This window comes from Lutra lutra, chromosome 7, assembly GCF_902655055.1.
Source record: "Lutra lutra chromosome 7, mLutLut1.2, whole genome shotgun sequence".
Lineage (NCBI taxonomy): Eukaryota > Metazoa > Chordata > Mammalia > Carnivora > Mustelidae > Lutra > Lutra lutra.
Genome location: NC_062284.1, coordinates 85,329,377 through 85,345,242, shown reverse-complemented (window position 1 = coordinate 85,345,242; position 15,866 = coordinate 85,329,377). Strand labels below are relative to the sequence as shown.

General features: G+C 38.5%; 1 protein-coding gene and 1 pseudogene across 3 annotated transcripts in view; both read right to left on the bottom strand.

Moving 5' to 3' along the window:
• Nucleotides 1-3,227: 3,227 nt before the first annotated feature.
• Nucleotides 3,228-3,328, bottom strand: LOC125105795 (uncharacterized; annotated as a pseudogene).
• Nucleotides 3,329-14,026: 10,698 nt separating this feature from the next.
• BRMS1L (BRMS1 like transcriptional repressor) overlaps nt 14,027-15,866 on the bottom strand; it is a 31,962-nt gene continuing 30,122 nt past the window's right edge. For all 3 annotated transcript variants that reach the window (XM_047738213.1, XM_047738214.1, XM_047738215.1), the window contains one exon: nt 14,027-15,605. In XM_047738213.1, the coding sequence (XP_047594169.1) occupies nt 15,488-15,605 (118 nt within the window). In that variant the 3' untranslated portion in view covers nt 14,027-15,487. The remainder of the gene's footprint in view (nt 15,606-15,866) is intronic.

The window sequence follows — 15,866 nt, the reverse complement described above, 5'->3', positions numbered from 1 at the left end:
CCAGAAAATTTAGAAACTTTTTAGTTTTTAAGATGTCTTTATAGATTTTGTTTATAGCAACACAAATCGAGCATACATATGACTTGAAAATTGAGATTCAGAATAATTTATCGGTAAATTATAAGTAAACTAAAAGTAATACTGTAGGCTAGGTGAAATGTCAGTGTAATGAAATCCTTAAAAATGTAAGAGAGAGGAGCACCTGGGTAGCTCAGTGGGTTAAGCCTCCTCTGACTCTTGATTTTGACTCAGGTCATGACCTCAGGGTCCTGAGATGGAGCCCCAGCTGCCAGCAAGCAGGGAGGGGGTGGGGGCAGCGTGTTCCGCGTCTGGTCTATAGATCCTGCCTAAAATTTTCTCCCTCCCTCCCCTTCTCTCCCTGCCCCCATACAAGCCATCTTGCACTCCCTCACTCACTCTGTCTAAAAAAAAAAAAAAAAAAAAGGTAAAATAGGTAGGGCAGTGGTCCTCGTCATATCTCTTTAAGGTACAGGTCCAGTAAAACTCATACTGATCATGGCAGAACATTCGGCTGCTATAAACTGAGCCAAGTGATAGCCCCAGCCCCGGCTGCTGTGTTGATTTTTGATGTGTGCTATGTTTAATGGAACAGACTGATAAGCTCTGGCATGTGGTGTGCAGCCATTAATCTAGCAAATGTAGTCTTTTAAATCCTTATCAGGAAAAAACATCAGAAGCAATTCACACTCACTTGCACCAGACATCAGTTCACATTCATGGTCTTGTCCCAGGGTTATATTGGTTAAATTAATTCTCCTGCTGTCTATTACAGTATAGGCCAAAGGAATTTGGATTGCCTAGACATTTCACAAAATGCTATGCTGGCCAGTTGTATTGAGGCATCTTATTAATCAACCTAGGGATTGGGGGTGGGGGGAGGGGGCAAGTACTCTAAATGCTCTGATAAGAAACAGTGTGCGTTGGAAAGTGGAAGAAGACCCTGCAGTGATCGAAGGACCTGCCCCAATAATGAAGTTAGGGTACTGAGTGAGACTGGATAGGGGGTCATGCTGAAGTGTACTATCTAAGGTTAAGAACACCTTACTGAACTTTGCATCTCCTACTAAGAAAGGCGCAGTGAGTGGAACCCATCTTCAGATTTTGGAGACCATGCATACATTTGGGAATCCAACCCATTGCTCAGATGACTCCAAATGCTGCCAGTAGGGCAGGAGAGGGGGTCTGCAGCAGGCTTAGTCTATGCTACAAGCAACCCTGGCGTATAGGTTACCATCCAGCAAATACTGTGTGCTAGACATGTTTGGTAGACAAGGATGCTTTGCCATCTCTGGCAAGTCTCAAATAGGAGAGCTGGACTATAGACCCCAGTGTTTTGGAACAACAGCATAAAATTATGCATCATTTGAAAAGCAGCTTCTTTTTTTTTTTTCTTTTTAAGATTTTATTTATTTGTCAGAGAGAGAGGAGAGCGAGCGAGCACAGGCAGACAGAATGGCAGGCAGAGGCAGAGGGAGAAGCAGGCTCCCCGCCAAGCAAGGAGCCCGATGTGGGACTCGATCCCAGGACGCTGGGATCATGACCTGAGCCGAAGGCAGCTGCTTAACCAACTGAGCCACCCAGGCGTCCCTGGGTTCTTGTTTTTTGACAGTTCTTGCTTTTTATCTCTGAAGTCAGTTTTACAGAATATAAAATCCTTGGCTCACACTTTATTTCCTTAAATATATTCAGTGTGCTAATCCATTTTTCTGGGATAAAGCACTCTGTTGAAAAATCCAGTGGTAACCTAATTTTCTTTTCCTTATAAGTCACATGTTCTTTTTTCCTAGATATTCCCCCAGTTTGTTCCTTTTCCTTTTCGTTCAGTAATCTTACTAGAATATGTCCTTCTAACTTAGTATTCTCAATTATGCTCTCAGTGTGAAATTCAAATCTTTTTTATTTCAGGTAAGTTTTCTTAATGAGAGTATTTAGTATTTGTTCTGTTCTTTTACTTTGGCTTTCTTCTTTAAGGGTGCCATAATCCAGGTAACCAATCTTCTTTTTCCATACTCAGTATTTATTACCTCCTCTTCCTCTTGAATCCCTTCAATCTCCTACTTCATTGATTTTTTGTTTTTGTTTTTAAATTTTCCTCTTTTCACCTTTTGTTTCTTTTAAGACAATATGTAATGGGTTTATTCACTCTTTTTTAAATTATTTTTGAAGATTTTATATATTTATTTGAGAGAGAGAGAGAGAGCATGAAAGGGGAGAGGTAGAGGGAGAAGTAGACTCCCCACCGAGCAGGGAGCCCTATATGGGACTTGATCCCAGGACTCCAGGATCATGACCTAAGCCGAAGGCAGTTGCTTAACCAGCTGAGCCACCCAGGAGCCCCAGGTTTGTTCACTCTTGTGTTCCTTCTAGTTTAGTCTTAATTTTTAAAATAACTATTTTAAAGTGGCTCAGTGGGTTAAGCCTCTGCCTTCGGCTCAGGTCATGATCTCAGGGTCCTGGGATCAAGCCCCATATCGGGCTCTCTGCTCAGCGGGGAGCCTGCTTCCCTCTCTCTCTCTGCCTGCCTCTCTGCCCACTTGTGATCTCACTCTGTCAAATAAATAAATAAAATCTTTAGAATAAAATAAAAATAAAAAATAAAAAAACTATTTTCTTTACTTTTTATTCCTTGCTGAGTTCTGTAACCTCATTTCTGAGTTTTTCTAATTATGAGGTATAGCAGATTCTGCTTATCTGTGCAGAATCTGTTCCACCAAACCCTACATATATTTTTCCCTATATGAACATACCTATGATAAAGTTTAATTTATAAATTAGGCACAATAAGGGATTAGTAACAATAACTAATAATGAAATAGGACAGTTATAACAATATGCTGTAAGGAAAGTTGTGTGAATGTGGTTTCTCTCTCAAAATATTGGACTGTACTCCCCCGTCTTATGACAATGATGTGAGATGATAAAATGCTCACATGATGAGATGAAGTGAGGTGAGTGGTGTAGGTGTTGTGATGCAATGTTAGGAGGCTACGGACCTTCCGATGATATGCCAGGAGGCGGATCACCTGCTTCCCCACCACGGGTGACTTCAAATAACTGAAACCACGGACAGCGAAACTGTGAATAAGGGAAGACTGAAGTATTTGGTTTTTTCATGTCTTGTAACATTTTCTTAATATCTTTTAGTTATTTTGAAATAGCAGATCACGGGGTGGGGGGGTTTGTGGGTTTTTTTGTTGTTGTTGTTTTTAAGTATGGAATGCTTCGCGAATGTGCATGTCAGCCTCATGAAGGAGCCATGCTGATTTTCTCTGTATATCGTTCCAGTTGTAGTATATCTGATGCTCAGTCTCACTTAGAGGAGCACAGTAGATCACAGTTTTGATCTGTATCATGGGTATGTCTTTCTGGCATAGAAACAAGTTATTCTACTTCTTTTTCTCTTTTTATTATAATAATTTTGCATGGGATTTGACCTTCATACTTGTTATTTTTATTTAAAAATGGTTTTCCTGGACATCTACACTGAGCAAGGCACAGGAAACCTCTAAGATCACAGAGTTCCCTCTTTAGTTTTTTTGTATGGGGCTCAATAATAGAGTGGTTTGTTTTCTGAGCTTTTCCTGGTTCTATTGCAAAACCCCACTTCAGTCTGAACCTTCCCTTTTCTTCATCTCTGCTGTTCTATCCTGCTCAATTTTAAATCCATTTCTTCTTTGGAAGCATTGTGACTATTCTTGGCCTTTTGTTCTTCCATTACCAAATAAGTTTGTCAGTTTCCTTGAAAAACCCTGTTAGAATTTATTTTCTATATTTCATTTAATTATTTAAAAGTCATAGATCTCTCAGGGCACCTGGCTGGCTCACGTGGTGGAGCATGCAACTCTTGATCATAGTGTCCTCAGTTCAAGCCCCACGTTGGGTGTAGAGCCTACTTGAAAAAAAAAAAAAGACAACAGAAATTATACATATTTTTCATACATTGTAAAGGTAAATACTGCTTCAAGATGCTTTTGTTTTAGATGTATGGATGGTATATGTGTGTGTACATACAATGAATGTAATAGGATATGTTCTCTGTCAAAAAGTATGACAGCCACTGCCCAGAAGGCTACTTCAGCACTGATTCCCCCTTGGGCTTCCTCTTTTCCATTTGGCGTTCATTTTCTTATTGACTAAACTAGACTGTTTTAAAACCACATGCTTTTGTTTCTGGGCTCCATACAGATCTGTAGGGGAGAATTGCTGATAGTGGTGATGGAGTTTGAAAGGGGCTGAGAGAAAAAAATGCAGGGAGTTTCCTTAAATCTCATCCCATGGGACCATCCCATGGGACCATTTCTTACTCATCTGCTCATTCCCTCAGCTGGAAACTGCCGCTGAGTTTTTTAAATAGCCTTCTCATCCCTTGCCAGACAGTGTAGAGGTTTGTAAAATTAGACAATAAGTCAGAGAAAATAAAGAAATACTAGAAATATCTTCACTCTTAGGAAGTAAGTTTGAAGACAAATAGTCTGTATTTGTCAGCCACCAAGGCGTTGGAATTCTAACAGATAAACCTCAAAGCGCCCTCTGCTGGTAGCCAGTATTCACTACCACTAGTCAACAATTAAAATAATGCAGACCCCATTGGTACATATTTTTAAGATGGTGATCACTCATAGGGGGTTATATTTATATTTACTGCTATGTTCTCCAACTAACCAAATAGAACTCAAGCACCAAGCACCAAGGTTAAAACACCTCAAAATTATACAAAGCCTACAGTTTTTTTCCTGTTTTGTTTTTATTACAAGTTTTCGAGGATTACAAACAAATCTAAGCACTGTTTGAAGATAAAATGGACTATTCACTTATAATTGTTGAGAATAAATGTTATGTTAAAAATAATTGTTTTGGACTTTTTTTTTATGAACAGGTGTCAGTATTTCTGGGATAAATATATGCTGTGTGTCTGTGTTTCCAACTTTACATTCTTCCCTGCTCAAAACAAACTCATAACTAATCCTTTTTCAGTCTTTATGTGAACTTTCTAACTGCCTAAAAGAGATTATCATAAAGAAGAATAAAGATAAGTTCTTGGACTTATAAAGTTAAATTTACATTTACCATGGTTAACAGTTTATTACTATAGAACAGCCTTAAAAATAAAGTTAAATAAAATTAAATGGAGGAATGAAATAACATCTTGAAAATTCAAATCACCCATTACTTTCTAAACTGATAGTTATCTGTGTATTAGCATAGTTATAGAAAGATATTTTAAATATCAACATCACTTACCTTGCTCAACAAAATTAACTATTTTGTGCATTTACACACTAATATATATAGTACCTGCTTAGCTTTTTTTCTAAAAGGATTATAGAAATTTCACAGTTCCTAATTTTCTTTTCTTTAATTATTTATTTAAAAAAAAGATTTTATTTATTTATTTGACAGACAGAGATCATAAGCAGGCAGAGAGGCAGACAGCGGGGTGGGTGGGGAAGCAGGCTCCCCGCCGAGCAGGGAGCGTGACACCGAACTCGATCCCAGGACCCCGAGATCACAACCCGAGCTGAAGGCAGAGGCTCAACCCACTAAGCCACCCAGGCACCCCCAGTTCCTAATTTTCAAAGCTCTGATAATCTTGTACCTACTAAAACCTCACAATAACTTTGGGTATAACTCAATGTACCAGTGATAGTGTTTACCCTCAAGAGAAGAAACTTGAAACAATATAGTTTTAGATCTTTATATAAAGATCAATAAATGGGGGCACCTGGGTGGCTCAGTGGGTTAAAGCCTCTGCCTTCAGCTCAGGTCATGATCTCAGGGTCCTGGGATAGAGCCCCGAATTGGGCTCTCTGCTCAGCGGGGAGCCTGCTTCCTCCCTTCTCTATCTCTGCCTGCCTCTCTGCCTACTTGTAATCTGTCAAATAAATAAATAAAATATTTTTTAAAAAAGATCAATAAATTCATTTTCCAGTATGAATTAATATTTATTAATTTGCTATTTGTGAATTTTCTGTATGAAATTACTAGTTAGGCCCTTCCTGATCAATAAGTCTAGAGAATCTGTTGATTATCAGTAGATCCTTGGGGAAAAACACAACCATAGAAAATTCTATTTTAAGAATATTGAAAATAAAATTGGGAAAGTGTGGGGCAAAAAGTTTACCAACAGGGTTATAAATTTAATAGGCAAATAGAAACTTGAATGCCACATCCCTTCAGAGTACTTTGATCTGTATTAAAAGTTCTAATGTTTCCTTTTGTTTAATTACATACTTTGTTTCTATAGTAACTCTAAAGCATATAATCCATTGCAATGTTCCTAAGCCTTTTACATGGTGACTTCTTTTCAGTTGGTAAACAGTAATAACAATATAATCCTAGTTTAGAACTTCATCTTCTTCCTGAAGATCCCTTAATTAGTACGCAATAGAATTAAATGCAACTGCAGTCTCACTATATGAATTTGAATAATTAGAAAAAAAAAAAAAACAAATTCTAAACCAAGTCCCTTAGTTTTCTAGGAATTTACTGCCACCTTCAGGTTTTAATCAAAATGCATTAGTACTATAGCTTTTACATTTCTAGGAGAGAGACCCTGGTTAATGCAGTAGAAATATTAACATTATTTTCTGGTTTTGAAGGCAAAGTGCTCTCTAACTTAGATTGCAGTACAAATGTCTTTCATGAAATGTGCTTTCATTTTGTCTTGTCTTTTATGATTCTGCTATAACATGTAATTGAAAATCAAAGCCTACAGTTTTTTTTATCAGTCATTATAACTATAATTATACACTGCGAGCTCCTAGAAGACTGTCCTAAATATACGTAAGGATCTTTAGGTTAAATCCAATGAAAAACCCTTCAACAAAAAACTGTTTTCAGTGTTCCATGTATTGATGCCCTCCAGCCAAAGACCACCCTGAACCTACCTACAGTTAAGCAAGCTGGGTCTCTTGCTCCTTGCAGTGAGGGAAAATATGCCATACAGGACTGTGGGTATCTGAGAAAGAAGGTATTTTAAAAAAGGACTTACAGGATTGTACTGTATTAGGAGATTTTTTTTGGTAGGGCTTGAAAAAGTGTCAGGAAGCAGGGGCAATTCTGATTGGGCATCTTGATTAATCTTATTTATAAGACAGGAGGAATAAAATGAGGCCAAAGATGTAATTTGATAAAGAAGCAGCAGTCAGTCATATTAGCAATAGGGGGAGGTTTCCTATTTTTGTTGTCTGCAGACTTAACTTGTTTCTATCTAGACGTAGACAAGCTTGTGAGGGGGAGAAGTTCTTGGGGTTTTTTTTTTGTCTTGCTTCATCACAGTCAGAGTGGCCTTGTCTAATGTTGGTGCTTTATAAGGCTGTTTAAGTTCAACAAGAGAACTCCAAGGCCTAGCAGTGAGTGCCAGGCGGTTCCTGGTTTTCTCTTTCTCACATATACATTTGCAACTCTATCAATATCCTTATTTTTTGCTCCTTGAATTTGTGGTGAAATTACAAAAGTTTATTATAATTTTTGAGATGAAAATCAACAGAATATGAAGCCCTGGCGTTTGTGATAAATGTTGCAAGAGTCAGAAACCTAGCTTTTAAAAAAATGGCAAAAGGGGAATTTATTAGAAGACTCATGTGACATGAGAAAGATCGTGGTACAGATGGAACGTGAGTCACCTGGAAGCAGGAGGTCAAACACCAGGAGACTACCTGTCTGACCTCCGTCTGTTCAGCAACCTGCGTTGTCTTTCTACACAGAGCAGGAAAATTAATTGCCTGTAATTCTCAAACTTTGTTGTCTCCCCAGTTTCAATAGGAGAGGGAGACGATTTCTATTTCCACAGTCACAGCTTGAAAGATCCCAGCAAAGAGTTCTAATCGGGGCAGCCCGAGTTACATGCCCACCTCGTCTAAACTATAACCAAGGGGCGCCTGGGTGGCTCAGTGGGTTAAGCCGCTGCCTTCGGCTCAGGTCATGATCTCAGGGTCCTGGGATCGAGTCCCACATCGGGCTCTCTGCTCAGCAAGAAGCCTGCTTCCCTCTCTCTCTCTCTATCTGCCTGCCTCTCCGTCTACTTGTGATCTCTCTCTGTCAAATAAATAAATAAAATCTTAAAAAAAAAAAAAAAAAAAACTATAACCAAGACTGGCAGACCGTGAGAGAAATGTGTGCTCTAGTTGGAGCCACATCGTTGGGGGAAAAGCCTTTCTTGGAAAAAGTGGAACTGCAGTGCCCTGCAGACCAAAGAATTGAGGTCCAGCAGGGAGTAAAATAATAATGATGATAATAATAATAAATTCTGGGTTTTAGAAATATAACATTTGCTATAAAGAAAAAGGACAAGAAGCAAGAAGACCAATTAGGCCATCACAATCATCCCCATAGAATATACTAAAGGCTTGAGTTAGGGCAGCATCTGAGACATAGGACAAAAGGGGGTGATTTCAGAAAATGTTTCAGAGTTAAAATCTATAGGACTTGATAATTAGATATAAGGAGTCGAAATATGTTAATGGCCCTTACCTAGGATTTATCGTGTTCTAAGTACATGGTATGTATTAATTCATTGAAACCTCACAACCTATGGAACATTTAAAATTATTTTCATTTTCAGATGAGGACATTTGGAGGCACACGAAGGTTAAGAAATTGCCCACGGTCACACAGCTGGTAAGTTGTAGAGTTCACACACACTTAGTCTTGCTCTGAAGCCCATGAGTTTAGTTGGCTGCCGCACAGCCTGCCCAGGGCCTGAATTGGGGGGGATGGAAGCATGAATCAAGGGTGGGAACAGGGAGGAATACAATTGGGGTTGGCGGAGGGATGTGAAGAAGAGGTAGTATTTCATTTGTATGTGTGAATTTCAAAAAGTGTGACCAGCAGCTGGAGATGTCTCACAGGTAACGTGCAATATACACCGTGGATGAGAGCAGAGATTTAGGCTTGGGACTGTCAGAAGACGCATGGTAGCCGAAGTCGATGAAGTGAGGCAGAACTCCCCAAAGGGCTTGAATGAGGGTCATCATGCAGCCTAAAGAAAAAATAAATAAACAGAGACGGTGGAAAAAAAAAATTATCACCAGAATCAGTGTTTCTGGTGTAAGGAGAAATAGGCACCCTTGTATACTGTTACTGGGAGTGTAAATTGGTACAATTTATTTGCAGGGAAATTTGGCAATATCTAAAAAAATATAAAAATCCCTTACCACTTGACCAAGCAATTCCGCTTGAAAAATATACTCTTTCCCATGGTCAAAATGTTATGTTCAAGAGTATTCACTTCAGCCTTGTTTGATAAGAAAAAAGGAGAGGAAAAATCTACATGTTCATCAGTTCCATACCATGGAATTCCACGTGGTTATTCCACAAAATGAATACCATGCAGTCATTAAAAAGAATGAGGTAGATCTCTGGGGGCTGATAGGGAATGATCACCAAGACATATTATATTAAAAAAAGGATTGTGGCATCTTCATGGTTCAGTCAGTTGAGCGTCCGACTCTTGGTTTGGGCTCAGGGGCGTGAGATTGAGCCCTGGGTCAGGCTCTGTGCTCAGCGCAGTCTTGCTTATCTCTCTCTCTCTCTCTCAAATAAGTAAATAAAAAAATTTTTTTAATAAAATTTAAAAATTAAAAAGGAAAGAAAACGAGAAGTGCAGCAGAATACACATCCTAGTCCTTTAGTGTAAATAATATGTCCTGCTATGCCATATTTTATTTACCTGCAGAAAAACAACCAGTATAGGGCTAGAATCTTATAGAATCTTTTGAAGCTCAAAATGGAGGTAGAAAAAGAGCAAGTCGGAAAACCAGTTGAGTACAGGAGGGATCTTGTAGGCAGAGTGACCAGAGCGCAGCCTCTCCTCCTGGGGTCTCTTCCTGCCTTGGCGTCATGCTCAGAGAGGGGGCTTGCACAGTGACTGGTGCTGAGAACTCCCTTGAGCAGCTGCACCTGGGAGGAGGGAGAGGCGAGCTCTAAAGAAAGGGAAGGTGGGTGAGTGAGCTCCCCCTCCTATATGCCGGAGGACCCCCAACAGAACCTTTGGGCATAAGAGGGTGCAGCTCAGGCTGCTGTAGTAAAGACCCAAACCAAGTTGGCCCTTGTGTAGTGGGACACCGTTATTATATATACACATATATAATTATAAAATATGTTAACCCCATGGGGTATAAGCTTCAAATAAAAAATTGCTGTAGTCAATAAGTAATTTTTTAATTAATTTATTTTTTTAAAAATAAACATATAATGTATTTTTATCCCCAGGGGTACAGGTCTGTGAATCACCAGGTTTACACATTTATTTCACAGCACTCATCATAGCACATACCCTCCCCAATATCCATATCCCCACCACCCTCTCCCGTCCCCCCTCCCCCCAGCAACCCTCAGTCTGTTTTTTGAGATTGAGTCTTTTATGGTTTGTCTCCCTCCCAATCCCACCTTCTTTCATTTTTTCTTTTCCTATCCCCCCAAGTCCCCCACATTGTATCTCCACTTCCTCATATCAGGGAGATCATATGATAGTTGTCTTTCTCTGATTGACTTATTTCGCTAAGTATAATACCCTCTAGTTCCATCCACGTCGTTGCAAATGGCAAGATTTCATTTCTTTTGATCACTGCATAGTATTCCATTGTGTATATATACCACATCTTCTTTATCCATTCATCTGTTGATGGACATCTAGGTTCTTTCCATAGTTTGGCTTCAGAAAGTAATTTTAACAGTTCCTAAAGTCTTTTTTTAATCAGTTTTCCTTAATAAGTGCAGTTTCCTTAGATGTACTTAAGCATAACATACTGAAATCATGAATTTATCTTCAAACAAGCAAAAGCACCTTACTGCTTTTGCCATTAACAATGGCATTTTTAAATTATTTCAATAATAAGTGAAATAGGGTATTTCTTTTCCTATCTATCCCTCTAATAGCAGATATCATTTAGCCTCTGCTCAAGAATCTGGTTTGCTAAGCAGTTTAACATTAACTGTAATCTTTCTGGTAGAGATGGAAAGCTACCATGTGGCCTGCTTCTGGACTAGAATTATGACAATTCTGTCTTCAAAAGAATGCAACAGTGTGCTGGCAAGGTCACCCACCTCAAAACTATATCAGACACAGGAAAAAAGATAAGGAGAGGCAAAGTAAACTTTAAAGACTTACTTTAAAGACTGTTACTACATAATGTTTTCCTTTGACCTTTAATAATAAAATGTCTTTGAAAGAGAATACATTAGCTTCAAGTTTAGGAGCAAAGAAATTTGAGACTTACAGTTGCTTCCTAGCGATAAATGGATAGATGGATGGATGAACAGATGAATATAGGTGGGTGGGTGTGTGGGGAGGAAGGAAGAGAGAGATAAACACACATTTTTTTCAGAAAGTTTAGCAACTTGAGATAAAATCAACTCAGTCTCAGAACACTCCAAAAAAATTATGTCATAGTATTTTGCCTCTCATACCTTGGGAAAAACCTCATGACCAGAAATTCCTAATATATGATAAATTTATAAAGAGTAAACACATTAGAATTCTTACATTATGTTCATTTTGTTTTGAACATGAAAATATTAAATAACATTCTGTTTACACATCAAATACAATTCTTGGTACTTGGCAAGCATTAAAAATTATAGTACTACGACTGGCTGCCCATGCATCAGGGCCCATTCTGGTCCAATAAACTGGCCAGAGAGGGAAAGCCTACAGCACAGAAAGAACTTAAGGGGGGAAGTGGGCAAGGCCTGCACAGCCCAGTAATGGGAGATATCTTGGTCAGCAGGAAAAAAAAAAAAAGTCAAAATGAAGATGATAGCAGTGTGTCCAGCACAATGCCAGAAAGGAGATACCCTCACCAGAGAACTGATGACTCCAGTTTCACCAAAACAAGTATCCTGATCACAAGGTTGCTTTCACACAGATTTTCCTAGAAGGAGAAAACTGACTTGAGGAGTCAAGTCTCCTTCTCAATTATACTTACCAATTTAAATTATTAAACTGACTCTTGGCTGCCCCTTCAAACCTCTGTGAGTTGGTCAGCCTAATCTCCCCAAAGCTGTCACCTTGGGGCATGTTACCAGTCTGTTAGGGCTGTGGTAACCAAATACCACAGACTAGGAGGCTTAAATGACAGAAATGTTATTTTCTCACAGTGCTGGATACTGGAAGTCCAGGATGAAGGTGTTGGCAGGTTTGGTTTCTTCTTAGGTCTCTCTTCTTGGCCAGCAGGTATTGACTTTGCCCTGTCCTCACACAGTCTGCTCTGTATGCCCATGTCTGATGTCCAAATTTCCTATCAGTCAGGTGGATTAGGGTCCACCCTAAAATGATCTCATTTTAACTAATCATCTCTCTAAAGACCCAGTCTCCAAATATAGTCACATTCTGAGGAGCTGGGGGTAATGGCTTCACCATATTAATTTGGTGAAGGAGGTGGGAGGCACAGTTCAGCCCATTACAAGACATATAAATAAAGTTCAAGTTTTGGGGCCTGTGAAGTAAAGAGCAAGACTGGGCAACAGTGACCAATAGGGTAAACTGCCTCAGTTAATCCCGCCTGACCTACCAGCCACAATTCCTATAGCTCATCCATAAAGACAATATAAGGAATATGCATTTTTCCCTAACCCCATTATAAGCTTTCATTTAAAAAAAAAATTTAGGTTTCCTTATCTTTAGCAATTAAAATAGTTTATATTTCAGTTTGGCATGGGACTACATAAATCCTAACTAGTGTATTCATCCTGCATCTACTTTTTTACCTTATAAATTCATTTAAGTTCAGTTTTAGTGTACTGAACTTACTGGGTCCACAAAAAAATCTTCAAAATAACAGCCAATACCCCTGTTTTTCTTTTCAAATAATTATCGGTGAGGTGTACATAGTTCTCTGAGTGGGGTTTGAGTTCTGAGTACCAATGTGTATTTCAGAACAGCCTCTGGAAGGCTGTAATGAGAAGTGCTCAGTGCTCAGGCTGCCAATGAGAGAAAGGGACAGAATGAGGAGTGTGCTTTTTTTTTTTTTTAAGATTTTATTTATTTGTTTGACAGAGAGAGAGACACAGCTAGAGAGGGAACACAAGCAGGGGGAGTGGGAGAGGGAGAAGCAGGTTTCCTGTGGAGCAGGGAGCGAGATGTGGGGCTCGACCCCAGGACGCTGGGATCATGACCTGACCTGAAGGCAGATGCTTAATGACTGAGCCCCCCAGGTGCCCCGAGGAGTGTGCTCTTAATTTACTAATAATTATTAGTGATGCATTGGATTCATGATGGTTGGGGTATTTTTTTAATGGAAAGTGGCAGGAAGGGGTGGGCTGATTATGAAAAACTGGGAGCTGTGGCAGAAGAGGCCCTAAACTGATCCTAAAACAGAGGCTAATTATAAACATGACAAGACCAGCAGCAACTGATAATACCACACTTCACAGATTCTAACAGTCCTCCTAAACCTTTTGACCAGAGTCCGATGACATACTGCCAATATAAAATAAAAAATATTTATAAATTTATTTTATAATACTTTAGAGATGATTATAGTTAAATGTTTTCAAAGTAAATGCACTCAATCATAGTTTGTAAAATTAAGATTTTCTATTTAGAATTTCACAACATATGCGGTGCATTTTTATTAAAGTATAACATATGTGTATATTTTTAAATTAAGTATAACTTGGCCAGGGGCGCCTGGGTGGCTCAGTGGGTTAAGCCGCTGCCTTCGGCTCAGGTCATGATCCCAGGTCCTGGGTTCGAGCCCCACATCGGGCTTTCTGCTCAGCAGGGAGCCTGCTTCCTCCTCTCTCTCTGCCTGCCTCTCTGCCTACTTGTGATTTCTCTCTGTCAAATAAATAAATAAAATCTTTAAAAAAAAAAAAGTATAACTTGGCCATCTTGAAGACCTAAATATACCCCCAGTAGAGGTTGAACCATGGTGTAGAGAAGCAGAAATATTTGTTCAACACTTCAACTCTCTGTACCTATTAATGTAAATTGGCTGAAATCATTCTTAGAAGTGGACAGGTTATAAAGAACTTACACACGTGTAATTCAAGACACTACAAATGACACTCAAACACATCTTTTTATTATACTAAATTTAAAAATACAAATCTTATTAAAAATGCTTATGAAACATTGTATACATAAGTACTGTCAAATACTACAGGATTATGACATTATTTACATTTGCTAAGGTTAATTAGAAACAGAACAAAGTAAATAACTTTGTTGATAACGAATTTCAGAAGTCAAATATTTTAACATTTGGCAACTGTGTAGTAGTGATCTGCACAGAAAGATGTTTGCAGAGGCAAAATAGTAAGAAAACAAACGGAATAATGCAGAGATTCCTGCCCTATGTGTTAGTAAGTACCTCTCTTCCTCATCCTCCTCAGTCTCATTATAACAAATTAAAGTGCACAAGACCACCAGGAAAACTTGATTTGGTTGTACCCTAATATATACTACAGCCAATTGTGCTGCCATATTGAGGGTTTCAATTCTTTGTACTGTTCCTGAGGTTTTTAGAATTTTGCATGTGGCTAAGGGAAGAGAGGCCAATACTTTCTAAATTGCACCAAGTGGCCTTAAAGTGTAGAAACACCAAAGAGAAAAACACTAATTCTGGAATAGATTCAAGAATATTATCCCTGTCTACTTTGCCCTAGGAATAAAATAAGAACCTAGTTTTACCTCTGGAAAATGCTTACTAAAAAGCTGTTTCAGAAGGCCAGACATGAACAGCACGCACCACAAAACCGTCAGTTACTATGCACCACTTATACACGGCATCATGAATGCCTTGCCCTCAAAAGGCTCACGAGGAATACGGGTAAAGCCTGTTATTACTTGACACTAAATTTTACTAATTAACATTAAGTACAATTTGTAAAAATAGGTCACCACCATACCATCAAGGAAGAGAAGGAAAGCTGCTAGTCTACAAAAGTGCTCCCTTTAGCTTTCAAACCCAATAGCTTCATTTTGGGTCAAACAAGATTGTAAAGAAAGGCCATCAGTTCTAAATAAGCTGATGATGCCATATATACATACTCACGTACATATGTTTAAATTTCAATTCTCATTTAACACTAATGTACTAGTACAAACCATTTATAGGAAACATTTTATCAGGCTTATTTACAAACACCATGAGTGACAAAGATATGGAAAATCAAAGAAATTGCAGACAAACATAGCCATTTAGCAACAGAGTTCACTAAAGATAAAATGGATTTCCATAATGTTTTTAAAAAACAAAGAAAAAAATTTAGTAAGAAATCCCTACTATATATACCTGTTGGTCATTGGACCTAAAAGGCAAATAAATGTAATGATCATGATTAAGTTTTTATTACGGTCTCATTGACATATCAATATGAGGTCTACTTAGAGTACTACCTACAAATACAGTCTCTCATGATTTGATGAGAATATTAAGTTATTGAATACATTTTTAACTCCCATGGCACATCACACTTGATAACACTAATAAGGTAGCTTTAGATAACACTTAAATCATGATTATGAATGTTTAATTGAATATTTTCCTTTCTGTAGCTGTGAAATGTAAAGCTTAGATTTGCTTCCATCAGGCCTCTTAAACCAAACTTCATCATGGTTAATTGTTGTAATTACAGCACTAAAAAGGGGGGGAGAAAAAGGAATGAATGAATGAATTGCAATACGCCTCTGCCACTCATTTTAGAGTACTAGCCATAAAACCAGAATAGCCAGACTGCAAGAGTAGATTCAGGTATATAATTGTCATTTACCACTAGCAGCAGGGCATGTTGTCGAAAACATCACATTCAGCAACACTTAAGAGACAATCTCCTTTCTTTCCTTAATAGAATCGGTCATATTTACTATTAGAAGTATTAAATGCACATTGTTCCTACTA